At 39.6% G+C, this 22,480-nt stretch overlaps 2 protein-coding genes and 1 pseudogene across 4 annotated transcripts in view; 2 read left to right on the top strand and 1 right to left on the bottom strand.

Annotated features, from left to right (window-relative positions):
* The window catches only part of FAM177A1 (family with sequence similarity 177 member A1), a 28,790-nt gene extending 26,493 nt beyond the window's left edge, over positions 1-2,297 (top strand). The window contains exon 5 of the mRNA XM_036353143.1: positions 1,006-2,297. Coding sequence (XP_036209036.1) covers positions 1,006-1,212 — 207 coding nt within the window. The 3' untranslated portion in view covers positions 1,213-2,297. The remainder of the gene's footprint in view (positions 1-1,005) is intronic.
* A 611-nt stretch (positions 2,298-2,908) lies between these two features.
* Positions 2,909-22,480, bottom strand: part of PPP2R3C (protein phosphatase 2 regulatory subunit B''gamma) — a 29,655-nt gene continuing 10,083 nt past the window's right edge. For 2 of the 3 annotated variants that reach the window (XM_036353138.1, XM_036353139.1), the window contains exons 5-13: positions 21,955-22,052; positions 21,040-21,110; positions 14,896-15,028; positions 9,903-9,958; positions 9,749-9,824; positions 9,092-9,228; positions 7,359-7,496; positions 5,984-6,043; positions 2,909-3,212 (exon numbers count right to left, since the gene is read on the bottom strand). In XM_036353138.1, the coding sequence (XP_036209031.1) occupies positions 3,024-3,212; positions 5,984-6,043; positions 7,359-7,496; positions 9,092-9,228; positions 9,749-9,824; positions 9,903-9,958; positions 14,896-15,028; positions 21,040-21,110; positions 21,955-22,052 (958 nt within the window). In that variant the 3' untranslated portion in view covers positions 2,909-3,023. The remainder of the gene's footprint in view (positions 3,213-5,983; positions 6,044-7,358; positions 7,497-9,091; positions 9,229-9,748; positions 9,825-9,902; positions 9,959-14,895; positions 15,029-21,039; positions 21,111-21,954; positions 22,053-22,480) is intronic. The other variant, XM_036353140.1, reaches the window with a different exon arrangement.
* On the top strand, positions 17,213-17,815 carry LOC118678064 (annotated as a pseudogene).

Below are 22,480 nucleotides of genomic sequence, written 5' to 3'. Positions count from 1 at the left end.
GGGAAATGGCAAGAATACTACTTTATTGTCACTGGAGCAGAGAGTACAACGGAATGGCTGGAGATGAATCTGGAAAGCTCAACTGACTTATTTGGTTTCAAAAACGTTTGATGAACGACTGTTTAGAACCCCATTACCTCTGGGGAGTATTGAATAGCCTCTCTAAATGGCCTTTCTCATTCACTCTTTTTTTTTGTTTTGTTTTCTCATTCACTCTCAAGAAAGCCCTAGATTAATCTTCTTGACAGGTTAGTCATTCTGTACCCATACTGCAGGGACAAATACACATGCCACCTCTTCCATGAACTTAGTTCTGGAACTGGAAGTTACTATTTCTGAATCTCTATAGTTATTCCTTTGTCTCAATGCTGTTTTTACATGTCTTAACTTCCCTCTTAGATTGTAAACTTTCTGAGGGCAGAGACTGCCCTATCTGTTACCAGGTACTTATGGGAACACTAACCACGCTACGTCAATTTAGTGAATAGACCACCCTGTTCCAGTGAACAGGCTGATACCCTGCAATTGAAGTGATATAGTATTAGGTATAGTTTTAGATTAGACTTAATCTGAGAAGATATATCTCTTGTCAAAGTTAGTTCAGGTTTCATCTCAGAGGGGACGGGTGGGCAGGAAGAGGTTAAATAAAGAATTATATGCATAATCCATAGACACAATGGTGCCATGAAGGCCTGGGGAGGGGACAGGAGCAGGGTGGAGGGGTCAATGGGGGAAAAAATGGGGACATCTGTAATGCTTTTAATAATAAAGATATATTTTTAAAAATGACACCACTTTTCTAAAATGTCATGTAATAGTTTTCATTTCAATTTGGGAATGAAAGGGAAGGAAAGTATGTCTTATCTTAATTAGACCAAAGTGAATTGGACACGTTACTGTTTTGGTTAAAAAAGAAAAAAACAACAAGCAGCTACAATTGGGGGAACAAATATTATTCCTTTCGGACAGTATATTTGAACGATATTTGGTATTTCCTCTTTTTAGGAGGAGGAAGAAGAAGAAGAAAACAGGATGTCTGAAGAAGCAGAAAGACACTACCAACAGAATAAGCTGCAGGCTGATTCCATTGTTCAGACAGATCAACCAGAAACAGTGGTGTCCAGTTCATTTGTGAATCTCAATTTTGAAATGGAGGGAGATTGTGAAGTATTTCCAGAAAACAAACAAAATCCAGTCTCTGTCCCACCGTAGAATGCAACGACTCTCAAACTTCAAACTCTAAGGTGGTTTTTATACCAGGAACTTTCACATTCTCTATTCAGTGGGATTTAATAGTTATTTATATTTTAAATTATTATCTATAAAGGGAAAACTCTTTTATTCTTGGGCTCTATCTAGCAAAAGGCAGATCTGAAATTTGGATATTTGTACTATGCTTTTACTGTGTGTCAAATTAGTGTTTTGGTTTTAAAATGATCTTTATAAAAATGTTAAGGACATTTTAGAGCCCTAACTGCCAATTAAGAAGAGTTAATTATCATGCTTGTCTGTTATTTGTGTTTGTACAAAAAAAATGGGTTAAGTTGCTGATTAAGGCTAGAGTTGATATTCCTAATCTCAAATGAAAAAGGATTTTCCCTGATTTTTTCATGCTTATTTATATATCTAACCATTAACTTCATACTAAAGATCATTCACTGAGTAATAAAAGGCGTAAGATAAAAGCACTTTGAATTTTCTTTCCTTGAGAATAACTTTATTTTATGGAAAGGTGATTGAGTCTGTAACACCAAATAAGATGGGTTTCCTTTTTTTTCTATTTTAAATGTTTTTATGGATTTATGGTGTGATTCATGGCATATGATGGCAATCTTTTTAGTAATGGGTCTATACTACATAATTTAGTTATCAGATTATGTAATTAATGGATTAGTTATCAGCTTATGTAATTAATATCACCATAAGTTACAGTTCACCAATAGCTCTAAAAAATGCTAACCTGACATCTTCCCTCCAATTTTTTTTTAACTTCCAATTTGAGTTAGTACTTCCAACTCAGATATTTGGTTATCCAGTGAAGGCATGCATATTTAAAGGTGATCTGTTTCTCCTTAGAGGTCATATATCTAACAAAAACTAGAAACTTGTCTGATTATAGTAGAAGGAAGATAATGACCTATGAAGATTTTGTGCTTCTTGAATTTTATTTTCTTTACTTGTCTAACAGTGGCCAGTTTGTAATGTTTATAGTTATACACTGTGCCTTAAATTTTTATATTTTTATTTATGCAAACTATAAAATTTCCCATAAATGCATTAAATGGTTTTGTCTTATTTTTAAGCCTTTCAGTTTTTCTTCCTTTCAATCCTTTTAATATTTACTGTCCCCTGTGGATCATAGTTTGTGATATTCTATCTTTTTCTAATCTTTCATCTCATAAAAACTAGACATAATTGAGAACCCTTACAATGAGTTAAATTCTCTAACAATAATCCTTAACAAACTGAAGTTTTATAAAAGGTAACCCTGGTACTGGTTAATAAAACTAGACAGATTTTTTTATACCAATGATTTTAATTAAAATAAAATATTAACTTCAATACTTAATTGAAATATCCTATTAAAAGAAACATCATATCTAAACACTTCTATCCCAGAAATGAAATGAATGGGGAAGTCTGTAATCTCTGATATACATAATACTTTAGGGGAATACTTAAGGTTAAATGATCACATTAAAATTTAAACTACCCTTCAGATATTCAAATTCTTAATGACTAATGTCAGAAATAGTCCTAAATATTACACAGATTTAAAGTGGACTCCTTCTACCTTCAACAAAACACACTTGTCACACTTAAACTAAGTGGAAATAGGATTTACTGCTGCTTCCTAATTTGGTCCTATTGCTTCCAAACTATTAATTCCAGTAATGAGAACATTTGCTGTGTTCTATAGGCATTTGAAGTCTTTTATTTAGACCATTTCTAAGGATTCTGCTTCAAAGGTTTTACATGCAGCATTCAAGCTTATGTTAATGAATACAGTCTAGTTTTTGAGATCATGTATCATCAAGGTCTGCAGAGTTTTCATTGTCATTTGCAACAAGGGCTTCTCTGTTCTCATAAGTCCAGAAGCCATTCAGATCGATTAGAATGGTGGTGACTGTGTCTCCTTGATTACTGTTGATTAAATCCTGAAGAGAGATTTTCAAAGGATCCTTTGGTTTTACCATGTCAAAGATTTCATCCTGCAAGAGAAAAGAAAAACACAATGGAATGTGATATATGATTCACTTAATTTTTATCACACAGTGACCTAAAATTCAGCACTTAAGCTTATGTAAAATTTTTGTAAAAGAAAAAAACCAACAGATACGCAGTCTCCTTTTCTATGTACAATGAGAATTTTACTGGAATACTCCTTAGCTATGTGATAACTCTCTCTCAACGAGGAAGAAACTGAGGCTCGGAGTTTAAGCTGATACAAGCTACATAGGCAATTAATAGCTAAACAATTGAAAGTAGTGTTCTTTGAGTGCATGTTAACTAACTGCTTGTACTTTTGTTAGTGATGAAGCAAACCCTTGATTCAATTTAAGTGCAAACCCAGCTCAAACTTAAAGGCTTCAGAGCCAAGATTATGACAAAGCTTCATTTCCAATATTGATGTCAACCTTTTACACTCTGGACCTATGATGAGGGTGGGAGGTTGGTATCAAAGAATTAGTCATCCAGAAGAACACTAAATTGTGCTAAAATTTACTGGAATAGATGGAAGAACCTCTTCTAAATGAATATTTACAAAGAATTAGTACGTGTTTCCTAATCTTTTTGTAATAAAATTACTCAGTATTTAGTGTCATTAAAGGAGGAAAATTACATTTTCAAAAGTTTAGAACAGCCCTAACGGGTTTGGCTCAGTGGATAGAGCGTCGGCCTGCGGACTGAAGGGTCCCAGGTTCAATTCTAGTCAAGGGCATGTACCTTGGTTGTGGGCACATCCCCAAGAGGGGGTGTGTAGGAGGCAGCTGATCGATGTTTCTCTCTCATCGATGTTTCTAACTCTCTATCCCTCTTCCTTCCTCTCTGTAAAAAATCAATAAAATATATTTTTTTAAAAAAAGTTTAGAACAATTTAGGTAAGAGAAATGAATGAACTTTTATATGTTTGAGAAACTTCTCTTCCAGGTTGGTGGCCATTTAAAATTAACTAGTTCTATTTATTTATTTATTTTTTATTGATTTCAGAGAGGAAGGGAGAGGGAGAGAAGCATCAATGAGAGAGAATTACTGATTGGCTGCCTTCTGCATGCCCCCTACTGGGGATCAAGCCCACAACCCCAACTTGTGCCCTTGGCAGGAATTGAACCCGTGACTATTCAGTCCACAGGCCAACACTCTATCCACTGAGCCATACCAGGTAGGGCTTAACTAGTTCTTAAGTTGCCTGTTGCATGGTTTAAAATTTGTGTCATTTATATTAAACCAAAATAACCCTTTATCTTATACTTGGTTAAATCTGAATGAGTTATTTATTACATTACTAGAGGCCCGGTGCACGGGGGACAGGGGTCCCCTCAGCCCAGCCTGCACCCTCTCCAATCTGGGACCCCCTCAGGGATTTCCGACTGCCGGTTTAGGCCCGATCCTAGGGATCGGGCCTAAACTGGCAGTCAGACATTCCTCTCACAATCCAGGACCACTGGCTCCTAACTGCTCACCTACCTGCCTGCCTGACTGCCCCTAACTGCCCCCACTGCTGGCCTTGTTACCCCCAACTGCCTCCCCCATTGGCCTGGTCACCTCTTACTATCCCCCTCTCCTGCTGGCCTGGTCACCCCCAACTGCCCCCCTGCCAGCCTGGTCACCCCTCACTGCACCCCTTCTGCCAGCCTGGTTGCCCCTCACTGCCCCCCTCCTGCTGGCCTGGTCACCCCCAACTGCCCCCCCCCCCGCTGGCCTGGTCACCCCCAACTGCCCCCACTGCTGGCCTGGTCACCCCATGCAGCCTGCTGTTTGGTCGTTTGGTCGCCCCTCACTGCCACCCCCCCCCCCCCGCCCCCCACCAGCCTGGTTGCCCCATGCAGCCTGCTGCTCAGTTGTTTGGTTGTCCCTCACTAACCCCCCTGCTGGCCTTGTCGCCCCATGCAGCCTGTTAGGTCGTCTGTTCGGTTGTTTCGGTTGCGATGGTCGTTTAGGCTTTTATATATATACTAGAGGCCTGATGCATGAAGATTCGTGCAAGAATGGGCCTTCCTTCCCCTGGCTACCGGCACTGCCTTCGCTCCGGCCAGAGCCGCCTTTCCGCCTTCCCATATTGCCCAGAGGCCTGGAGCGGCTGGGGCAGTGCAGAACATCTACGTCCCACCCTGCCCCAGGCCGCTCGACACCTGTGTATGCAAATTAACTCGCCAGCTTTTGCTGGGTTAATTTTCATACTCACTCCTGATTGGCTGGTGGGCATCGCAAAGATATGGTCAATTTGCACCTTTCTCTTTTATTAGTGTAGATACAGATTCAGTTTGAACCTGAATCAATACTGAATACTCCTTGTTTTTCATAGCTGGAGAAAGTCTCAATACTAAAGTGCTAAGTAGCAGCATATGTTTCAGTGACAGTTTTCATAGTGTAGGACTGATGTCTCCTTAAGTAATACCAAAGCAAGCCCTTTAAAGTAACAGACTAAAAATGTGCCTGACCTAAATAGTTCCCAAGTTAAAAATTCAGTTTACAGTGTTATAGTTTGCCAAAGGATGCTGGCCAGATTGATTCTCTTTTAATTTTCAATCAAAATGAATGAAAGCTGTCAACGATAACACAAGGGTGAAAATGCTAAAATCAAACTACAAAAATCATTAGTCAAACTGTGGTCTCAGCTTCTAATGACTTATATCATTGGAACAAATAAGAGCAAATACTTGATTTGGTTCAGTACTTTATAATTCATGTTACTTTCATATAAAATTTCATTTAATACAAATGGTTAGCTGGTATTATGTAAGTTAAAGGAAAAAGTAACCTTCACATCTTGAAATGAAACAGGATCTTGTCCATGGATTTTCATTAGTTCCTGTATGGCCTGTATTTAACAGAAATAAATCTGTAAATAAAAAATGAAATACCGAACAGCCCCTTCCCCCCAAAAAAAAATTCCCATGGCCTCTTTCTAGTTCCAGTTATTTTCCTATCAAACCATAAGCCTCATCATTTCAACCACTCTTGCCAAAATTCTCAACATCCTTGACCTTGCATATCACTACTCAGCAAAACCTAATTACTGGGTCAGTGTAACCATCAACCTTTCTAGACCTACACCTTAGCTATTGAGAGCTTCAGAAAGAAAGTTTACAAAACTACAGATTATTGCTACAACATAGGAATATTCTCCAACCTTAGATGAGCCTTTCACGTGGCCTAGCAATTATTCCATTATGTCTTCCCATTACCCACGAACGCTGTTCATACCTTCCCTATTCTTTAAGATACCCAATCCACCACCTCCCCTCCCACCCTACACTTTGCCATCTACTTGACAACTAACATTAGATATCAAAAATGAAAAGATGTGCCGAAACCGGTTTGGCTCAGTGGATAGAGCGTCGGCCTGCGGACTGAAGGGTCCCGGGTTCGATTCCGGTCAAGGGCATGTACCTGGGTTGCGGGCACATCCCCAGTGGGAGATGTGCAGGAGGCAGCTGATCGATGTTTCTCTCGCATCGATGTTTCTAACTCTCTATCTCTCTCCCTTCCTCTCTGTAAAAAATCAATAAAATATATATTTAAAAAAAAAAAAAAAAAAAAATGAAAAGATGTGAAAAAGAATATTCATTTTCAGGTATAATGATGCATGTATGGAAAACTTAGTAGCAATATGATTGCTTTATGGTAGCTTAGGTGTAACTGATATGACTTCTTCACTGTAGTGAGGAAATCTCAAAAAATTTTTTCAATGTATTTTATAGAAAAAACCTGCATACAGGGGGACACGCACACACAGTTCAAAATCATGTTGTTCAAGGGTCAACTGTATTGTGATTCAATTTGACAAACATTTTAGCTGAGTCATTCACTAGAAAATGTGAAGCTTAAACATTTTTTAAAAAAACATTTTATATTTTTAGAAATAAAAGGGAGAGGGCGAAAAATAGTGATGTGAGAGCAAAACATCAATTGGCTGCCTCCTGCATCGACTGGTTGCCTTCCTTTACCAGGGATCAAGCCCTGCAATCCAGGAATGTGCCCTGACCAGGAACTGAACCAGCAACCCTTCAGTGCACAGGATGACGCCCAACTGAGCCACACCAGCCAGGGCACTGAGTAGGTATTTTAAACCAAATGGTATATGTAACATATATGTTAAGGAACAATGACTCATTTACATGAATGAGACTTACCCTAAAGAAGTAATTAAGAGAAAAGACATTCAGATAGCCCTTGTTCTCGATATCAAGCAATTTGAAAATATATTGCAGAGCAGCAGGTTCTTTTCGGTTTTCTAATGCAAGAACAAAGTCCAGGTAGGTCTTATAGTCCTATAGAAAAGAAAATAACATTAGAGACCATATTTGGAATTAACTTTTTGAGTGTCTAATAATCTGAAACTACTTTGCAATCAAAAGTGGCAAGATTTTTAAAACATGAAATGACAAATCTATTTGTATAGTTAATGTTGGTTTCTAGGAATTCTATATAGCAGTTAATCTGTACAGGACAGGTTTTGGGACACAGTTCATTTCTTATGAGAAGAGATTTTCTGTGTTAAATCATAATTTTCTTTTATTTCAGTTTGGTTATTTTGAAAAAAATTTATCTGGAATGAATAGAACTAAATTCAAATAGCTATTTGGTATACTGTTTAAAAGTTTTAAATCTAGTCATAGATTACTTTTTCTGCATAGTGAAAAGAAGTAAAATACATGGGAGAATCTCACAAATTCCTATTTTTTTTTATACAAGTTCCTATTCTTGGAAGAGATTTTTTTAGGCTAAGATTAAGAATTCCTTTTTGCTTAAATTGCAGTATAAAGAACTAGAGAGATATAGCCTAATCATCGTCTTATCTCCAAGCATAGTTGTAGCTTCTGATTTTCTTTATTCACCAGAAGTCATTTATAAAGTTCCTCACTGTCTATTGTAGACAATTGTGGGAATCACGAAAGTTTCTGTGCCTTTCCCCCCTTTTCCTTTGCAGTTGGCTAACAATGGTATTGTTTAGAAAACTGCTATTAAAGCTTAGTGATAAAACCTAGAACCCTGATTCTCTTCTGACAGTCTGACCATTTCTTAAGCATCATTGGGTTTGGAAAATTTATCACACCCTTAACACATGTATTTAATAGCAAGAATGGTAATTTAAAAATACTATTATAATTTTCTGCAATATAAGGACAGGTACATGTTAGTCAATCTTTATCTACTAATATAGCCACTTATGGAGAGTAATACAACCTGATTCTTAGATTTAAATCATGGCGTATGTGGTACTATATCTGACCTGGTAATTTAATGGATGAACCATCTCTATGAAAATAGTCAATAGCATTTGCCAAAGTTTCAGATTTTTATTTTACCTAGTCTGCATCCCTTTACAATCGGTACACTGACAATGAAATGAACAAATTATTAAAATTTTCTATTTGGCCCTAGCCGGTTTGGCTCAGTGGATAGGGCATCGGCCTGTGGACTTAAGGGTCCCAGGTTCGATTCTGGTCAAGGGCATGTACCTTGGTTGCGGGCACATCCCCAGTGCGGGGTGTGCAGGAGGCAGCTGGTCGATGTTTCTCTCTCATCGATGTTTCTAACTCTCCTTCCCTCTCCCTTCCTCTCTGTAAAAAAATCAATAAAATATATTTTTTAAAAAATAGTCTGATGTCTGGAATGGAATTACAAAAATGCTTTAAAAAAAATTTTTTTTTCCTATTTGCCCAGAATCCATAGGCAAGTCATGTTGTAAAACAAATTTACCTTAAGATTAAAGGCTCTTTGAATCTCAAATAATTTGACCATTTAATACATTTTAAGATACTGTTACACACTGATATAAAAAACACTGTATCACATCAAGAAAACGGCTTTTGAAAGCTGTGGGAACCTATATTTTTTAAACTTGTTATATTTAAACTAATACCATTTCTCCATCATAAGTGAGACACTCCTGGAAAACACGGTCTAAGAAGACATTGGTCATGGTTGCTGTTCCGTAACGGGAGAGTTCTTCTTTACTGAGCATACCGTTGTGATCCTTATCAAGATTCAAATACTGGCCTTGAGAAGAAAGACGATAAAAAGACAGTTGTGACCAAATAAAATTCTAATACAAAAGAATAAACACACAGGCCCTGGCTGGTTTGGCTCAGTGGATAGAGCATTGGCCTGCAGACTGAAGAATAAACACAAAGTTCTTTTTATTGGTTAATATTTTGATTTTCAAAGTAATTATTTTACAGTAAAGGTAGTGAAATCATCAATCCCTGCAATCTCTATCAAAACCACTGTCGCCCTAGCCAGTTTGGCTCAGTGGATAGAGTGTTGGCCTGCGGACTAAAGAGTTCCAGCTTCGATTCCGGTCAAGGGCACATGCCTGGGTTGTGGGCTTGATCCCCCCAAGTAGAGGGTATGCAGGAGGCAACCAATCAATGAATCTCATCATTGATGTTTCTATCTCTATCTCTCTCCCTTCCTCTCTGAAATCAATAAAAAATACATATTTTTAAAAAATGTCCTTTGAACACCAATTAACTAAGGAATTAATAATTCAAATTTTAGTATTATGACAGGAACCTACCATATACCCTTAGGGCAGAAGGAGCAGAAAACCAATTTGTTTCTTGACTCTCCTTGGACAGTTCCTCATCCCTTAACTAAATGAACACAGAGACAATTAGAAGATAGCAACTGTCAAGTGATATAATTTATAAGTGGTTTAAAAAAACATTTACCTCCAATAAATCATCTAGGAAGCTGCATGCTAAAATATCTTGAATTTTTATCTTCCCTTTAAAGAACATAAAAAAATACGATTACTTAATTGCACTTTAAAAACAAGAGCAATTTTATAAAGGTACTATTTTATAAGAACAATCAAACAATTGATATTTTAAACCTTCTTAGCTCTTATGCTCCAAAGTCTTTAGTGCTATGAAAGGGGAGATGTGCAGGAAGTCTATATAATAAAAGCCTAAGCAACCATTACGGCGGAATGAACAGAATGACCGGTCACTATGATGCACACCGACCACCAGCGGGCAGATGATCAACGCAGGAGCTGCCCCCTGATGGTCAATGTGCTCCCACAGGGGGAGCGCCGCTCAGCCAGAAGCCAGGCTCATGGCTTGTGAAAACAGTGGCGGTAGCCTCTCCCGCCTCTGGGGCAGCGCTAAGGAGCAGCGAGCTGAGCGGTAAGGAGCAGTGAGAAGGCGGGTGCTAAGGAGTGAGGGGTCCTGGACTGCGAGAGGGCACAAGCCAGGCTGAGGGGACCCCCCCCACAAAAAAACACAGTGCACGAATTTTGTGCACTGGGCCTCTAGTCCTATATAATAAAAGGCTAATATGCAAATTGTCCCCTTGGGAGTTTGACGGACCAGGAGTTCGACTGCCCGCTATGATGTGCGCTGACCACGAGGGGGAAGTGCAGAACGAAGGAAAGCCCTGGCCAGCAGCCGGCAGCCAGGGGAAGGAAGGCCCCGGCTGGTGGCCAGAATAAGGAAGGCCCCGGCCAGCAGCCAGCACCCGGAGGAAGGAAGGCCCTGATCGGCCCTGATCACTGGCCAGGCCTAGGGACCTTACCTGTGCACGAATTTCATGCACGGGGCCTCTAGTATTTAATAAAATCTCTACTTCATATGTCTATCTGTATACCCCAACTATGTAAATCCAATTGGTAAATTCTTTCTAAAATTACTTTGATAACTGATTCCTTAAAAAATTATGTTGAGTATTCTGTGGAGATGAAAATGATATAGCTAGTAATCAAACAAGGAGACTGTCTCCATTTTTCTTTGGCAGGTTCTGGAATAGGAAGCAATATAGAAGCATGGTTATGAGTAGAAGGATCAGAATTTAAATGCCACTTCTAGATATATAATCTAAGTCTCAGTGGCCTCACACATAAAATGTGGATAATAGTAATACCTTCCTTATGGAGTTATGGGAAGGAAATGAAAGAATCAATGTATGATGCTTAGTATAGTACCTGGTACATAATAAATAGTCAAAACTGTTAGCTAGCCCTAGCTGGTTTGGCTCAGTAGATAGAGCATCGACCTGCAGACTGAAGGGTCCCAGGTTCAATTCCGGTCAAGGGCACATGGCCAGGTTCCAGACTTGATCCCCAGGAGGTAGCCAATCACTGGTTCTCTTTCCTCATTGATGTTTCTATCTCTCCCTCTCCCTCTCTGAAATTAATAAAAAAATTTAAAAAAAAATCTGTTCGCTATTACTTTTGTAAAATTTTAAAGAAAAAGATATGTACTAGTATGTTCCTATAATGGAGATGTTTAAAAAATCCTGTCAGCTATGACATACTATGATAGACTCATAGCTGAATTTTCAAGTATAGGAGACTTAAGGACTTTGATTTGGGCCTTCTGTCCCTTCCCCGGTCCCAGATACATATATTGAAGTCTTTTAAGTTTCAATAGGTTAGAACAGCAATCTGAGCATCTACAGGATAGTTCACATGAGAAAAAGAAAACTACATCCTGGCTAAATGGTTCTATCTCCCAATTCACCAATTTGATCAAAAAGCGTAATTCTGTAGATGAATGGATTAGAAAACTGTGGTACATCTACACGATGGAATACTATGCTGCTGTAAAAAAGAAGGAACTCTTACCATTTGCAACGGCATAGATGGAACTGGAGAGCATTATGCTAATTGAAATAAGCCAGTCAATGAAGGAAAAATATCACATGATCTCACTCATTACTGGATAATAAAGACCATTATAAACTTATGAACAAAAATAGATACAGAGGCAGAGCTGCCTCGAACAGACTGTCAAACTACAGCAGGAAGGCCGGGGAGGGTGGGAGGGCAGGAGGGGGGTGGGTAAGAGATCAACCGAAGGACTTGTATGCATGCATATAAGCATAACCAATGGACATAAGACACTGAGGGGTAGGGGAGGCCAGGGGATTGTCAAGGGCGGGGGGAAAAAAAAAAGGAGACATAGGTAATACTCTTTGTAATACTTTCAGCAATAAAAAAAAAACAACCGTAATTCTCCATTATCTTACATATCAGAATAGCAAATTATCTACACTAATAAAAAAGAAACATGCAAATTAACCATCACTCTGCCACATGCACAAGCCATGCCCACAAGCCAATTAGGAGTGAATATGCAAATTAACCCAACTAAGATGGCGGCAGCCATGGAGCTGGAGTGAGCAGGAGGCTGGGGTTGGCCCCGGCAATGGAGGAAGCCAAGCTTCCAGCCTACCGTGGCCCACCCTGGGCTCTGCTCAAGGCTACAAAGTTTCAGTTACCTACACTAATAAAAGACAAGCATGCTAATTGACCGTACTTTTGCTACACTTTAAGCCACGCCCACCAGCCAATCAGAGTGACTACATGTAAATTAACCCAACCAAGATGGCGGCCGGCAGCCACCGAGCTGAAGCAAGCAGGAGGCTTGGTTGCCCCAATGATGGAGGAAGCCAAGCTTCCCGCTTGCCGTGTCGGGCTCTGAGCTCCACTCAAAGCAACAAAGTTTCAATTATAGAAGGTAAATAAACTCCAGATACCTGCTTTCAGCCGGCTGCGGCCACGGAGCTGGATTGAGCAGGAGGCTTCCCTCCCACCCGCCCTGGCCGGCTCTGAGCTCCTCTCAAGGCTACAAAGTTTCAATTATAGAAGGTAAATAAATCCAAGAATACAAAAGAAAAAAAGAGAAAAAAAGGAGAGGCTGGAGCTTCCATTGCTGGGAGGCTTGGCCAGCCTGAAAACGGCTCTCAGCCCCTCACCCAGGCTGGCCAGGCACCCCAGTGGGGATCCCCACCGTGAAGGGGGTGTGACCAGCCTACAAACAGCCATCAGCCCCTCACCCAGGCTGGCCAGGCACCCCAGCAGGACCCCCACCCTGATCTTAGACACTCTTCAGGGCAACCCAGCCGGCCCCCACCCATGCACCAGGCCTCTATCCTATATAATAAAAGGGTAATATGCAAATTGACCCCAACAGCAGAACGACTGGGAATGACTGGTCATTATGACACACACTGACCACCAGGCTGCAGACGCTCAATGCAGGAGCTGCCCCCTGGTGGTCAGTGCGCTCCCACAGGGGGAGCTCTGCTCAGCCACAAGCCAGGCTGATGGCTGCCAGCACAGTGGTGGTGGTGGGAGCCTCTCTCGCCTCCTCAGCAGCGCTAAGGGTGTCTGACTGCAGCTTAGGCCTGCTTCCCACTGGGAAGTGGACATCCTCCAACGGCTCCTGGGCTGCCAGAGGGATGTCTGACTGCCAGCTTAGGCGTGATCCCCCGGGGAGCGGGCCTAAGACAGCAGGTGGACATCCCCTGTTGGGTCCCAGACTGCGAGAGGGCACAGGCCAGGCTGAGGGATCCCCCGAGTGCACAAATTTTTGTGCACCAGACCTCTGGTATCAGAATAACTGGCTTCTTAGAACTAGAGAGAGTCATAAATTACCCAGTTCATACTTCATTTAGAGATGTTAAAAAAGAGAGCTTGGGTCACTGGGGGGCGTGGCCAGCCTGAAAACGGCCATCAGCCCCTGTTAGTTGAGATGAGGTTAGGTGACATGCCACTGTCACACAGCTGGTTATGGTTAGTGCAAGTAAATCATAAAAGATCTTTATATATTAACTAGAGGCCCAGTGCACGAATTTGTGCACATTGAAAGGAAATTCATTAGAAGAAATATTTTAATATCGCTAATTTGCTCTTTTTTTATAAGAGAAGTGTCAACCAAATTCATGATTGACAATGACAGATGGAAACACACGTGTGCGATTGGCGCTAGCAAGAGCTTTATATATATAGAATAAACTTGCTTAATTAGATCTGCTTTCTGATTTAGCTAAACTTTTGCCAGCCCAGTGAAGCACCCCAACTTCTCTTTCAGGTAATTGTCAGCAACACAGCAGTAAATATCAACATGATGCAGATTATTATTGTAGATCATGCAGGGAGAACAAAGGGTAAAATATGTAACTTCAGCAGTGTTTGACTACATTCTGCACAGTGAGAAAACCTGAAGTCATTTTCAAGGTCCACCATTTCTTACTTCTTTTCAGTCGGGTCAAGTTTCTAAGCTTTCTAAATCTCCGTTTTCTGGCTGATGAAAAGAAAATAGGATTCTACTGAGTCTCCTATCTACCTACTCCAGGACTTCTGTGAGGATCAAATGAGATGGTCACATGAAAACGCTTCACATTTGGTTAAAGTGTAAAATGTTTGCACCTGGCCATAAAACTGAGCTGAACAAACTCCAAGGAGGCTAGTTGCTAGGGAGAAGAAGCCAGGCATTGCTATGTGACATCATTACCCAGCACCCACAGCCACTGTTTCTGGGCTGGGCTGGGTTGTGGGCCGCATTTTGCGCCATGGGGTCTCGGCGGTGTTGGCTGCAATTTGGTGGGCTGTCTCTCTGGGGTGGTGGTGGGGCCTGTGTCCTACTTGAGGGAAGCTGAGTGTTGCTTTGTCGGCACCAGGTCTGCAGTGCCATTTCTTTGTAAATGGCCAGTGCACGTCATGGCAGCTCCTGTGTTGAACATCTGCCCCTGGCTGTCAGTGCGTGTCATAGCAACCAGTCAGATGGTCGGAGGGACACTTAGCATATTAGCCTTTTATATATATAGATGGTAATGACATGTTGGGAAAATAAAAAATGACATTTCAAGACTTTTCTCTAGTTGAGATTTAAAAGTAATATTTTTATAATATCTAAGTTAGATAAGATTTTATTTTACCTGTTCTTAGAGGGTCCAAAAAGAAAAAGAATTTCCTAACAGCTGTACAAACATAAAAGGAATAAAAAGATTTTTCCAGTCCGTCTAATTGTGGCAAAGTAGGGATAAGTTCCAATATGTAGTTTTCTAAATCCTGAAAGATGAAAACAAAATAAAACTTTAAAGTCTGATCTTGTTTCTTCATTACATACTGGAATATAATTTTAGTTCTAAAAATTGTTCAACATTAAAACTAATTCATAACTAGCTTAGTAGTTTGTATTAAATTTATTCTTATTCATTTATTTCTTATTTAAATTTTAACATATTTTTGAATAGGTGATGCATCCTACATAGTTCCAAATTCAAAAGGAACAAGAGTATTAGTTGAAAAGTTTTCTTCTCACCTATTTCCTCTCCTCAGAAGTAACCTATATTATCAGCTTCTGATGTATTTTTCCAAAGATAACTAACTGATGCACATATCAGCCAATACATATACAGTGTATATGTATATTTCCTTTCCTCTTTAACACAGAATATCGAAGCATACCATGCAAATTCCTTTGTATTTTGCTTTTATCACTTAACATTATACTTTGCAGTCATTCCACATTGGCTCTCAAAGAGCTTCTATTTAAAAAAAAAAAAAAAAGCTATGGTGCTCTGACCAGTGGGTTAGTTGGTTAGAGCATTGTCCTGTACACCAAAAGGTTGTGAGTTCAATTCCCAGTCAGGGCACAAACGTAGGTCACGGGTTCAATCCCCAATCAGGGCGTGTACAGGAGGCAATTGATGTTTCTCTCTTCCTTCCTCTCTCTTTCAAAAATCAATAAAAATATACACTTGGTGAGGATTAAAAAGTATTTCAGATGTATCATAATCTATTCAGTCTTCTATTGATGGACATTTAGGTTATTTATAATCTTCTGCAACACTAAAAACATACTATAGTGGCTAAGCAAATTTTTCATTCATAGATATGGAAGAATAATACGATATAATCTATGTAAGTGGATTGCTGTGTCAAAACATATGCACATTTATAATTTTGACAGATATTGATATGGTAAACTGCCCACCCCTCCATAAAGGCTACATCCATTTTATACTCCCACCACCAATGGGAGGCTATATTAACAGTTCCCAAATCGTGCCCCAGGAGTGCTACATTGAACTCACAGGGATGCAGCAGGATATGATATTTTACCAACATTTGCCAGACACTGCATGAGCTATGGCTCAGGGAAGTTCACAGTTTCAACATTAGTTTTAAATATATATTCCTTTTGATTACATCAATCTTAGCAAAGCTAGGTTCTTGATGGTTGCTGTAATAAAGCAAGTGCCCCAGGAAAATCAGTGTGAGAGAGGAACTGAGGATGACTGTGTCAAATCTAATTCCCAGGTCCAGTGGCTGTACAGTGCTCCCTGGGAACTGTTCTTTTTTTTTTTTAAAGGATCTGAAATCTTTTTTTTTTTTTTCTTAAATATATTTTATTGATTTTTTACAGAGAGGAAGGGAGAGAGATAGAGAGTTAGAAACATCGATGAGAGAGAAACATCAATCAGCTGCCTTCTGCACATCTCCTACTGGGGATGTGCCTGCAACCCAGGTACATGCCCTTGACCGGAATCGAACCTGGGACCTTTCAGTCCGCAGGCCGAGGCTCTATCCACTGAGCCAAACCAGTTTCGGCTGGGAACTGTTCTTTAATAATGAAGTAAAAATATTTTTTTTAACTTAAGTGTATTATTCTTTTCAAAAGACTTAATAGAATTAAGTTTAATGAATGCTTTTATTGTTCAGAACTGATTAATAAATGGAACATAGTTTTTAGGTATTTCTTCTGGTATAGAGGTTCTACGAAAAATCTACTGAGACAATAAGGGTACTGAAAATTGAAAAAGTTTGGGGAAACCATGGCCTATTTTACATTCCTTCATTAAAAGCATTATCAAACTTCTTTTTTTAAACATTTTTTTTTATTGAATTTTAGAGAGGAAGGTAGAGGGAAAGAGAGAAAAACATGGATGTGAGAGCAAAACACCAGCCAACTGGCCGCCTCTTGCACACCCTTGACCAGGGATTGAGCCTGCAACCTGGGCATGTGCCCTGACTGGGAATTTGACCCGCAACCTGTAGGGTGCACAAGACAATGCTCAACCAACTGAGCCACACCAGCCAAGGTATTATCAAACCTTTTGATCTATGCTAATCTGATGGGTGAAAGATGACATTTCAATGTAGATCTATTTGACATTTATCTTATTATGTGAACTTAAGATTTTTTTCTATGATTAAGAAACATTTGTAGCTCTTCCCCAAAGCGCCCACAGGTGACCCCTGAAGATGGTTCACTATTCGCTAGTCCCAGAAAACCCCACGAAATCATGCAAATCAAGAAGCTCCAACCTCCGTGTTCACTTCAAGAACACGCGTGAAACTGCCCAGGCCATCAAGGGCATGCACATTCGAAAGGCCACCAAGCACCTGAAGGACGTCACTCTGAAGAAGCAGTGCGTGCCATTCCGCCGCTACCACGGTGGCGTTGGTAGGTGCGCCCAGGCAAAACAGTGGGGCTGGACACAGGCTCGGTGGCCCAAAAAGAGTGTTGAATTTTTGCTGCACATGCTTAAAAATGCCGAGAGCAATGCTGACTTAAGAGTTTAGATGTAGACTCTCTGGTCACTGAGCACATTCAGGTGAACAAAGCTCCCAAGATACGGCGTAGAACCTACAGAGCTCATGGGCAGATTAACCCATACATGAGCTCTCCCTGCCACATTGAGATGATCCTCACTGAAAAGGAGCAGATTGTTCCTAAACCAGAAGAGGAGGTTGCACAGAAGAAAAAGATATCCCAGAAGAAACTGAAGAAACAAAAACTTATGGCCCGGGAGTAAATTCAGCATAAAATAAATCTAAGTAAAAAAAAAAAAGAAACATTTGTAGTTTGCTCTCTGCAAAATACACTCACTCCTTTGCCCAGTTTTGCATCGACTTAGCACCCGTCTAATTTTGTGTGTCCAAAATATATAGCAAATTAATTCATTACTGGATTTTTCTACAGCATCATACTGGTCTGGGCCACTACCATCTCTCACCTGGACTACTGCAGTAGCCTAAATATGCCTTCTTTCATTCTATCCTTACAACCCATTCTACACACACCCACAGTGATGTTTTAAAATGTAAATCATATTCTGACAGATTCAGCTTACAACTTCTAATGGCATCCCATCAGTCTCAAATAAAATTCTAACTCCTTACCATGGCCCTAAAAGGCCCATGTGGTCCCTGCCTACTTTCCCAACTCAACTCCTATTACTCTAACCATATTGCTCATATGCTCTAGCCATACTGGCTTCATTCAGTTCCAAAACAGATCAGATTTAACTTTGCCTTGGGGACACTGACCCTACTGTTTCCCCTTTATTACATTTTCATAAGGCTGATTTCTTTCTCATCTTTCACAGCTAAAATTCAATCACTATTTCAAAAAAGCACCCCTTTTATCTTATCTAAAATAACCCAACCTCAATCATACTCTTTCCCATTCTCTATATTTTCACCATAGAACTTGTCATTATTTGAAATTATCTTGCTTATAATTTAGTGTCTGCCTCCCTACTCTGCTAGAAAAAGCTCCATAAGAGTAAGGCTTAGAATAGTACTTAGAACAGCTCTGGTCCATTGTTCAGTGGTTAGAGCATCAGCCCGCAGATTGAAGGGTCCCAAGTTCAATTCCTGGTCAAGGGCACGTACCTCGGTTGTGGGTTCACACCCCATCCCTGATTGGGGTGTGTGCAGGATGCAATCAGTCGTTACTGTCTCTCACATCGATGTTTCTCTCTCTTTCTCTCCCCTCCTCCTCCCTCCCTTACACTCTCTCTAAAAGTCAATGGAAAAAATATCCTCAGGTGAGGATAAAGAAAAGAATAGTACTTAGCACAAATTAGGTGTTTGTTAAGTGTTTATTTAGTAGGATTTAGTAAGTGAATGAAAGTTTGCCCAAACTACTCAAATTACAGATGTTGGTTCTGGAAACTACTGTCTTTTAAGTGAAGATACATGATCTGGTTTCAAAAGGCAAAGTGCCCAGGGCATAAGAAATATTTCTTTTCTTTGAGAGAAGGGAAAATTACTCACTTTTAAACACAACTACAGAGATGTACTGTTGTTTTCTCTCCCCTCCCTTCATCCCTGTTTCAATTTTTGTTTCCATTCCTGGAAAGAGGCAAGCAAAAGGAAGTGTGTCTTTAAAAAAAAAAAAAAATCCCAATGTATTCTTATTGATTTTTAGAGAAAGAGGAAGGGAGAGGGAGAGAGGGTAAGGAGAGAGAGGAGAGAGGAAAGAAAGAGAGAGAAACATCAATGTGTCACATCCAACCAGGGGTTGATCTTGCAACCTGGAGGTGTGCCCTGACTGGGAATCAAACCTTTGACCTTTTGGTGCACGGGACAATACTCAACCAACTACTGAGCAATACTGGCCAGGGCAAGGAAGTGTGTCTTGTACACCAACTAACTGCTGACAAGAATTGTTAGAGCTATAGAACTACTCTAGTATCTGATCAATAGGTGGCTAATATGTCTTCATTGCTAGAGAGAGAGGGATAAAAGAACCTTTTTCAAAAATAATAATAATTATTATTATTTTTTTAAAATATGTTTTATTGATTTTTTACAGAGAGGAAGGGAGAGAGACAGAGAGCCAGAAACATCGATGAGAGAGAAACATCGATCAGCTGCCTCCTGCACACCCCCCACTGGGGATGTGCCCGCAACCCAGGTACATGCCCTTGACCGGAATCGAACCTGGGACCCTTCAGTCCGCAGGCCGACGCTCTATCCACTGAGCCAAACCAGTTTCGGCCAAAAATAATTATTTTTTAATCCTCACTTGAGGATATGTTTTTATTGATTTTAAAGAGAGATGGGGAGAGAAAAACATCGATGTGAGAAACATCATTCAGTTGCTTCCTGCATGTGTCATAAACTGCGGATCAAATCTGCAACCTTTTGGTGTATGGGTCGATGCTCCAACCAACTGATCCACCCAGCCAGGGCAAAGCAAGAACCTTTTCTTGTCAAGTTGATCTGAATCTTAAAGTTCAAGAACTGTACTGTGTCCCTAGCAAGGTTTTTGTTTTGTTTTGTTTTGATCGTTTATTGATTTTTAGAGAGAGAGGAAGGGTGAGGGAGAGAGAAACACTGGCTGCCTCCCACACGCGCCCTAACCAGAAATTGAGCCTGCAACCCGGCCATGTGCCCTGACCGGGAATCGAACCAGCAACCTTTCAGTGCATGGGATGATGCCCAACCAACTGAGCCACACTAGCCAGGGCCCCAGAAAGGTTTTTAAGTGTAAATGTTCAGTATGAGCTAACTTTCTATCTACAGAAATCTGGATAAAACAGACACTAAAAAATTATAACAGGAAACAAACTATAACAGGGAATTTGTCTTAAAATCTAATATTTAAATATATATTTAAGCAATTAATTAACCTGTTTCATATTTATGCTTAACTCCCTGCCCCTTTCCCCAACAACCCTAAAAAGCACTCTGTATGTGGTGGGAAAAGCCTGAGCTGAAAAGAAGCATGACCTTATCATTTAGATTCCTGCACTCAGAAGCAGCAGAGCCATTTAGATCATGAGACTATGATTCTCTATTGGTAATTTGGCCTAACTACTTAAATACCTAGTGGTACTAATTTCCAAACAGCCTCTTGGTAACTGACGTTACAACCCAAACCTACTGGTGGGAAGACAGTCACATTATTTTTCTCTTATATATTTCCTATAAGAGGAAAAATTCCTAGCTTTTACATTTTAAAACAGTCATACACTGATAACACTCATGAATAATCACAAGTTTTTCACTGTTTCTTCAATGATTTTAATCCTATTAAAACACTACATTCTTTTTTTCTCCTATAAAAAGCCTTTTCTCTAAATAACTAGAGAAAAGAATCTAAAAAATGAATTTTTGTGGTCAATATACATTTAAAAGGTTTTTTAGTAACATGTTATTTGTAAAAACAAACAAAAACAGAGATACAAACAAAAAGTACCATCTGTAATTCCAACACCCAGTGGTAACCACTCTTAACATTTTCATGTCTATCATAGTTATTAAAGTAGATTAATACTTACAGATTCCCGAAGGTATCCTTGTCCTGCAACATCATATAAACTGAGTCCTATTCTTGTTTGATGAAGCCAAACTGACAATAAACAAGAAAATGAAATGTAATTACTAAGTGCTATTCTTTAGCATATATAAGGACAAAAGGAGATAAAGAGCTCTATCAGAGGGACAAGCTAATATCTTTATGAACATCTTTATTCTCACACATATTACTTGTTAACCCTAAAATTGTTCGCAATGAAACAAAAACCTACCAGAGAATTAATGGCAGATATCAGCAATTCTGCAATGCCTAAAGTGATAATAAAGTTGATGCCCTTGAGGATATTGTTCTTATTAAACTTGTCATTCCACCAAACAGGGACAGCGAGTGCAATGTTATGCTTTTAACAAGCTGTTTTTATTCTACGGAGGTTAACTACTGCCACCAAATTAAAGATGCTATACATAAGACTTGACAGATCATTATGGAACTTACAGGAATCATACAACTCCAGTTGTTTGGTAAAAACTCTTTGAAACTCATACTCCTGTTGTGAGTTTGAAGCTATCTTCTCAGGCAGCTCAACCCATGTTGGTGAAATAAAATTACCAGTGAATTAAAATAATTTCAGATTACCACACATTAAAACTCTTGGTTCGGCTTTTGATATATCTAGATAGTTATTATCTTTAGGATGTGAGGTTTTTGTTTTGTTTCTCTTTTTATAATGACGAACTCAAATCTATGGCAGAAAATCTCAGCTCTAGTGTTTCTAGGAGAGAATCATACTAGGAAAAAAAATCTTGTTCAAAAGGCTAGAAATCTGCTTTTCAAACTTACTAAGAGAGCTGTTTTGCACGGGAGGGATACTCTAAAAGCAGGGACCAAAACCCTACTTGATTCCCAGGTAGGGAGAGCACAATGAAAATGAAATCACCTTTTCTCATGACATAATTAAAGAACTGCATGATGGAAATTCTTCCATAAGAATCTGTATGAAGGAGTTTAGCAAAGACTTTTGCTGTGAAAAATTGCCTAGGGAAAGGAAATAAGGATTAAACTCATCTGCTACATAACATAAAAATTACTTCTATATAAATTAGCAAACAACAGCATAAATTCAAACAATTAAAAATCAAAGTGGTGAAAAACCAGTGAGAATTATAGTTTAAAAATATTGTCCTACTTCTTTACATTCTCTTGTCTTAAGAATGAAGGCCCAGGCAGAGCAGCATCGAATAGACTGTCAAACTACAGCTGGGGAGGCTGGGGAAGGTTGGGGGGCGGTAAGGTATCAACCGAAGGGCTTGTATGCATGCATATAAGCATAACCAATGGACATAAGACACTGGGGGGTAGGGGAGGCCGGGGGAATTTCAAGGGGGGGTGGGGGAAAGGAGACATATGTAATACTCTTTATAATACTTTAAGCAATAAAACAAAATAAAAAAAAAAAGGCCTAT

This window comes from Myotis myotis, unplaced genomic scaffold (genome assembly GCF_014108235.1).
Source record: "Myotis myotis isolate mMyoMyo1 unplaced genomic scaffold, mMyoMyo1.p scaffold_m19_p_1, whole genome shotgun sequence".
Taxonomy (NCBI): Eukaryota; Metazoa; Chordata; class Mammalia; order Chiroptera; family Vespertilionidae; genus Myotis; species Myotis myotis.
The sequence above is the reverse complement of the archived record's forward strand: the minus strand, read 5'-3'. Positions and strand labels throughout refer to the sequence as shown.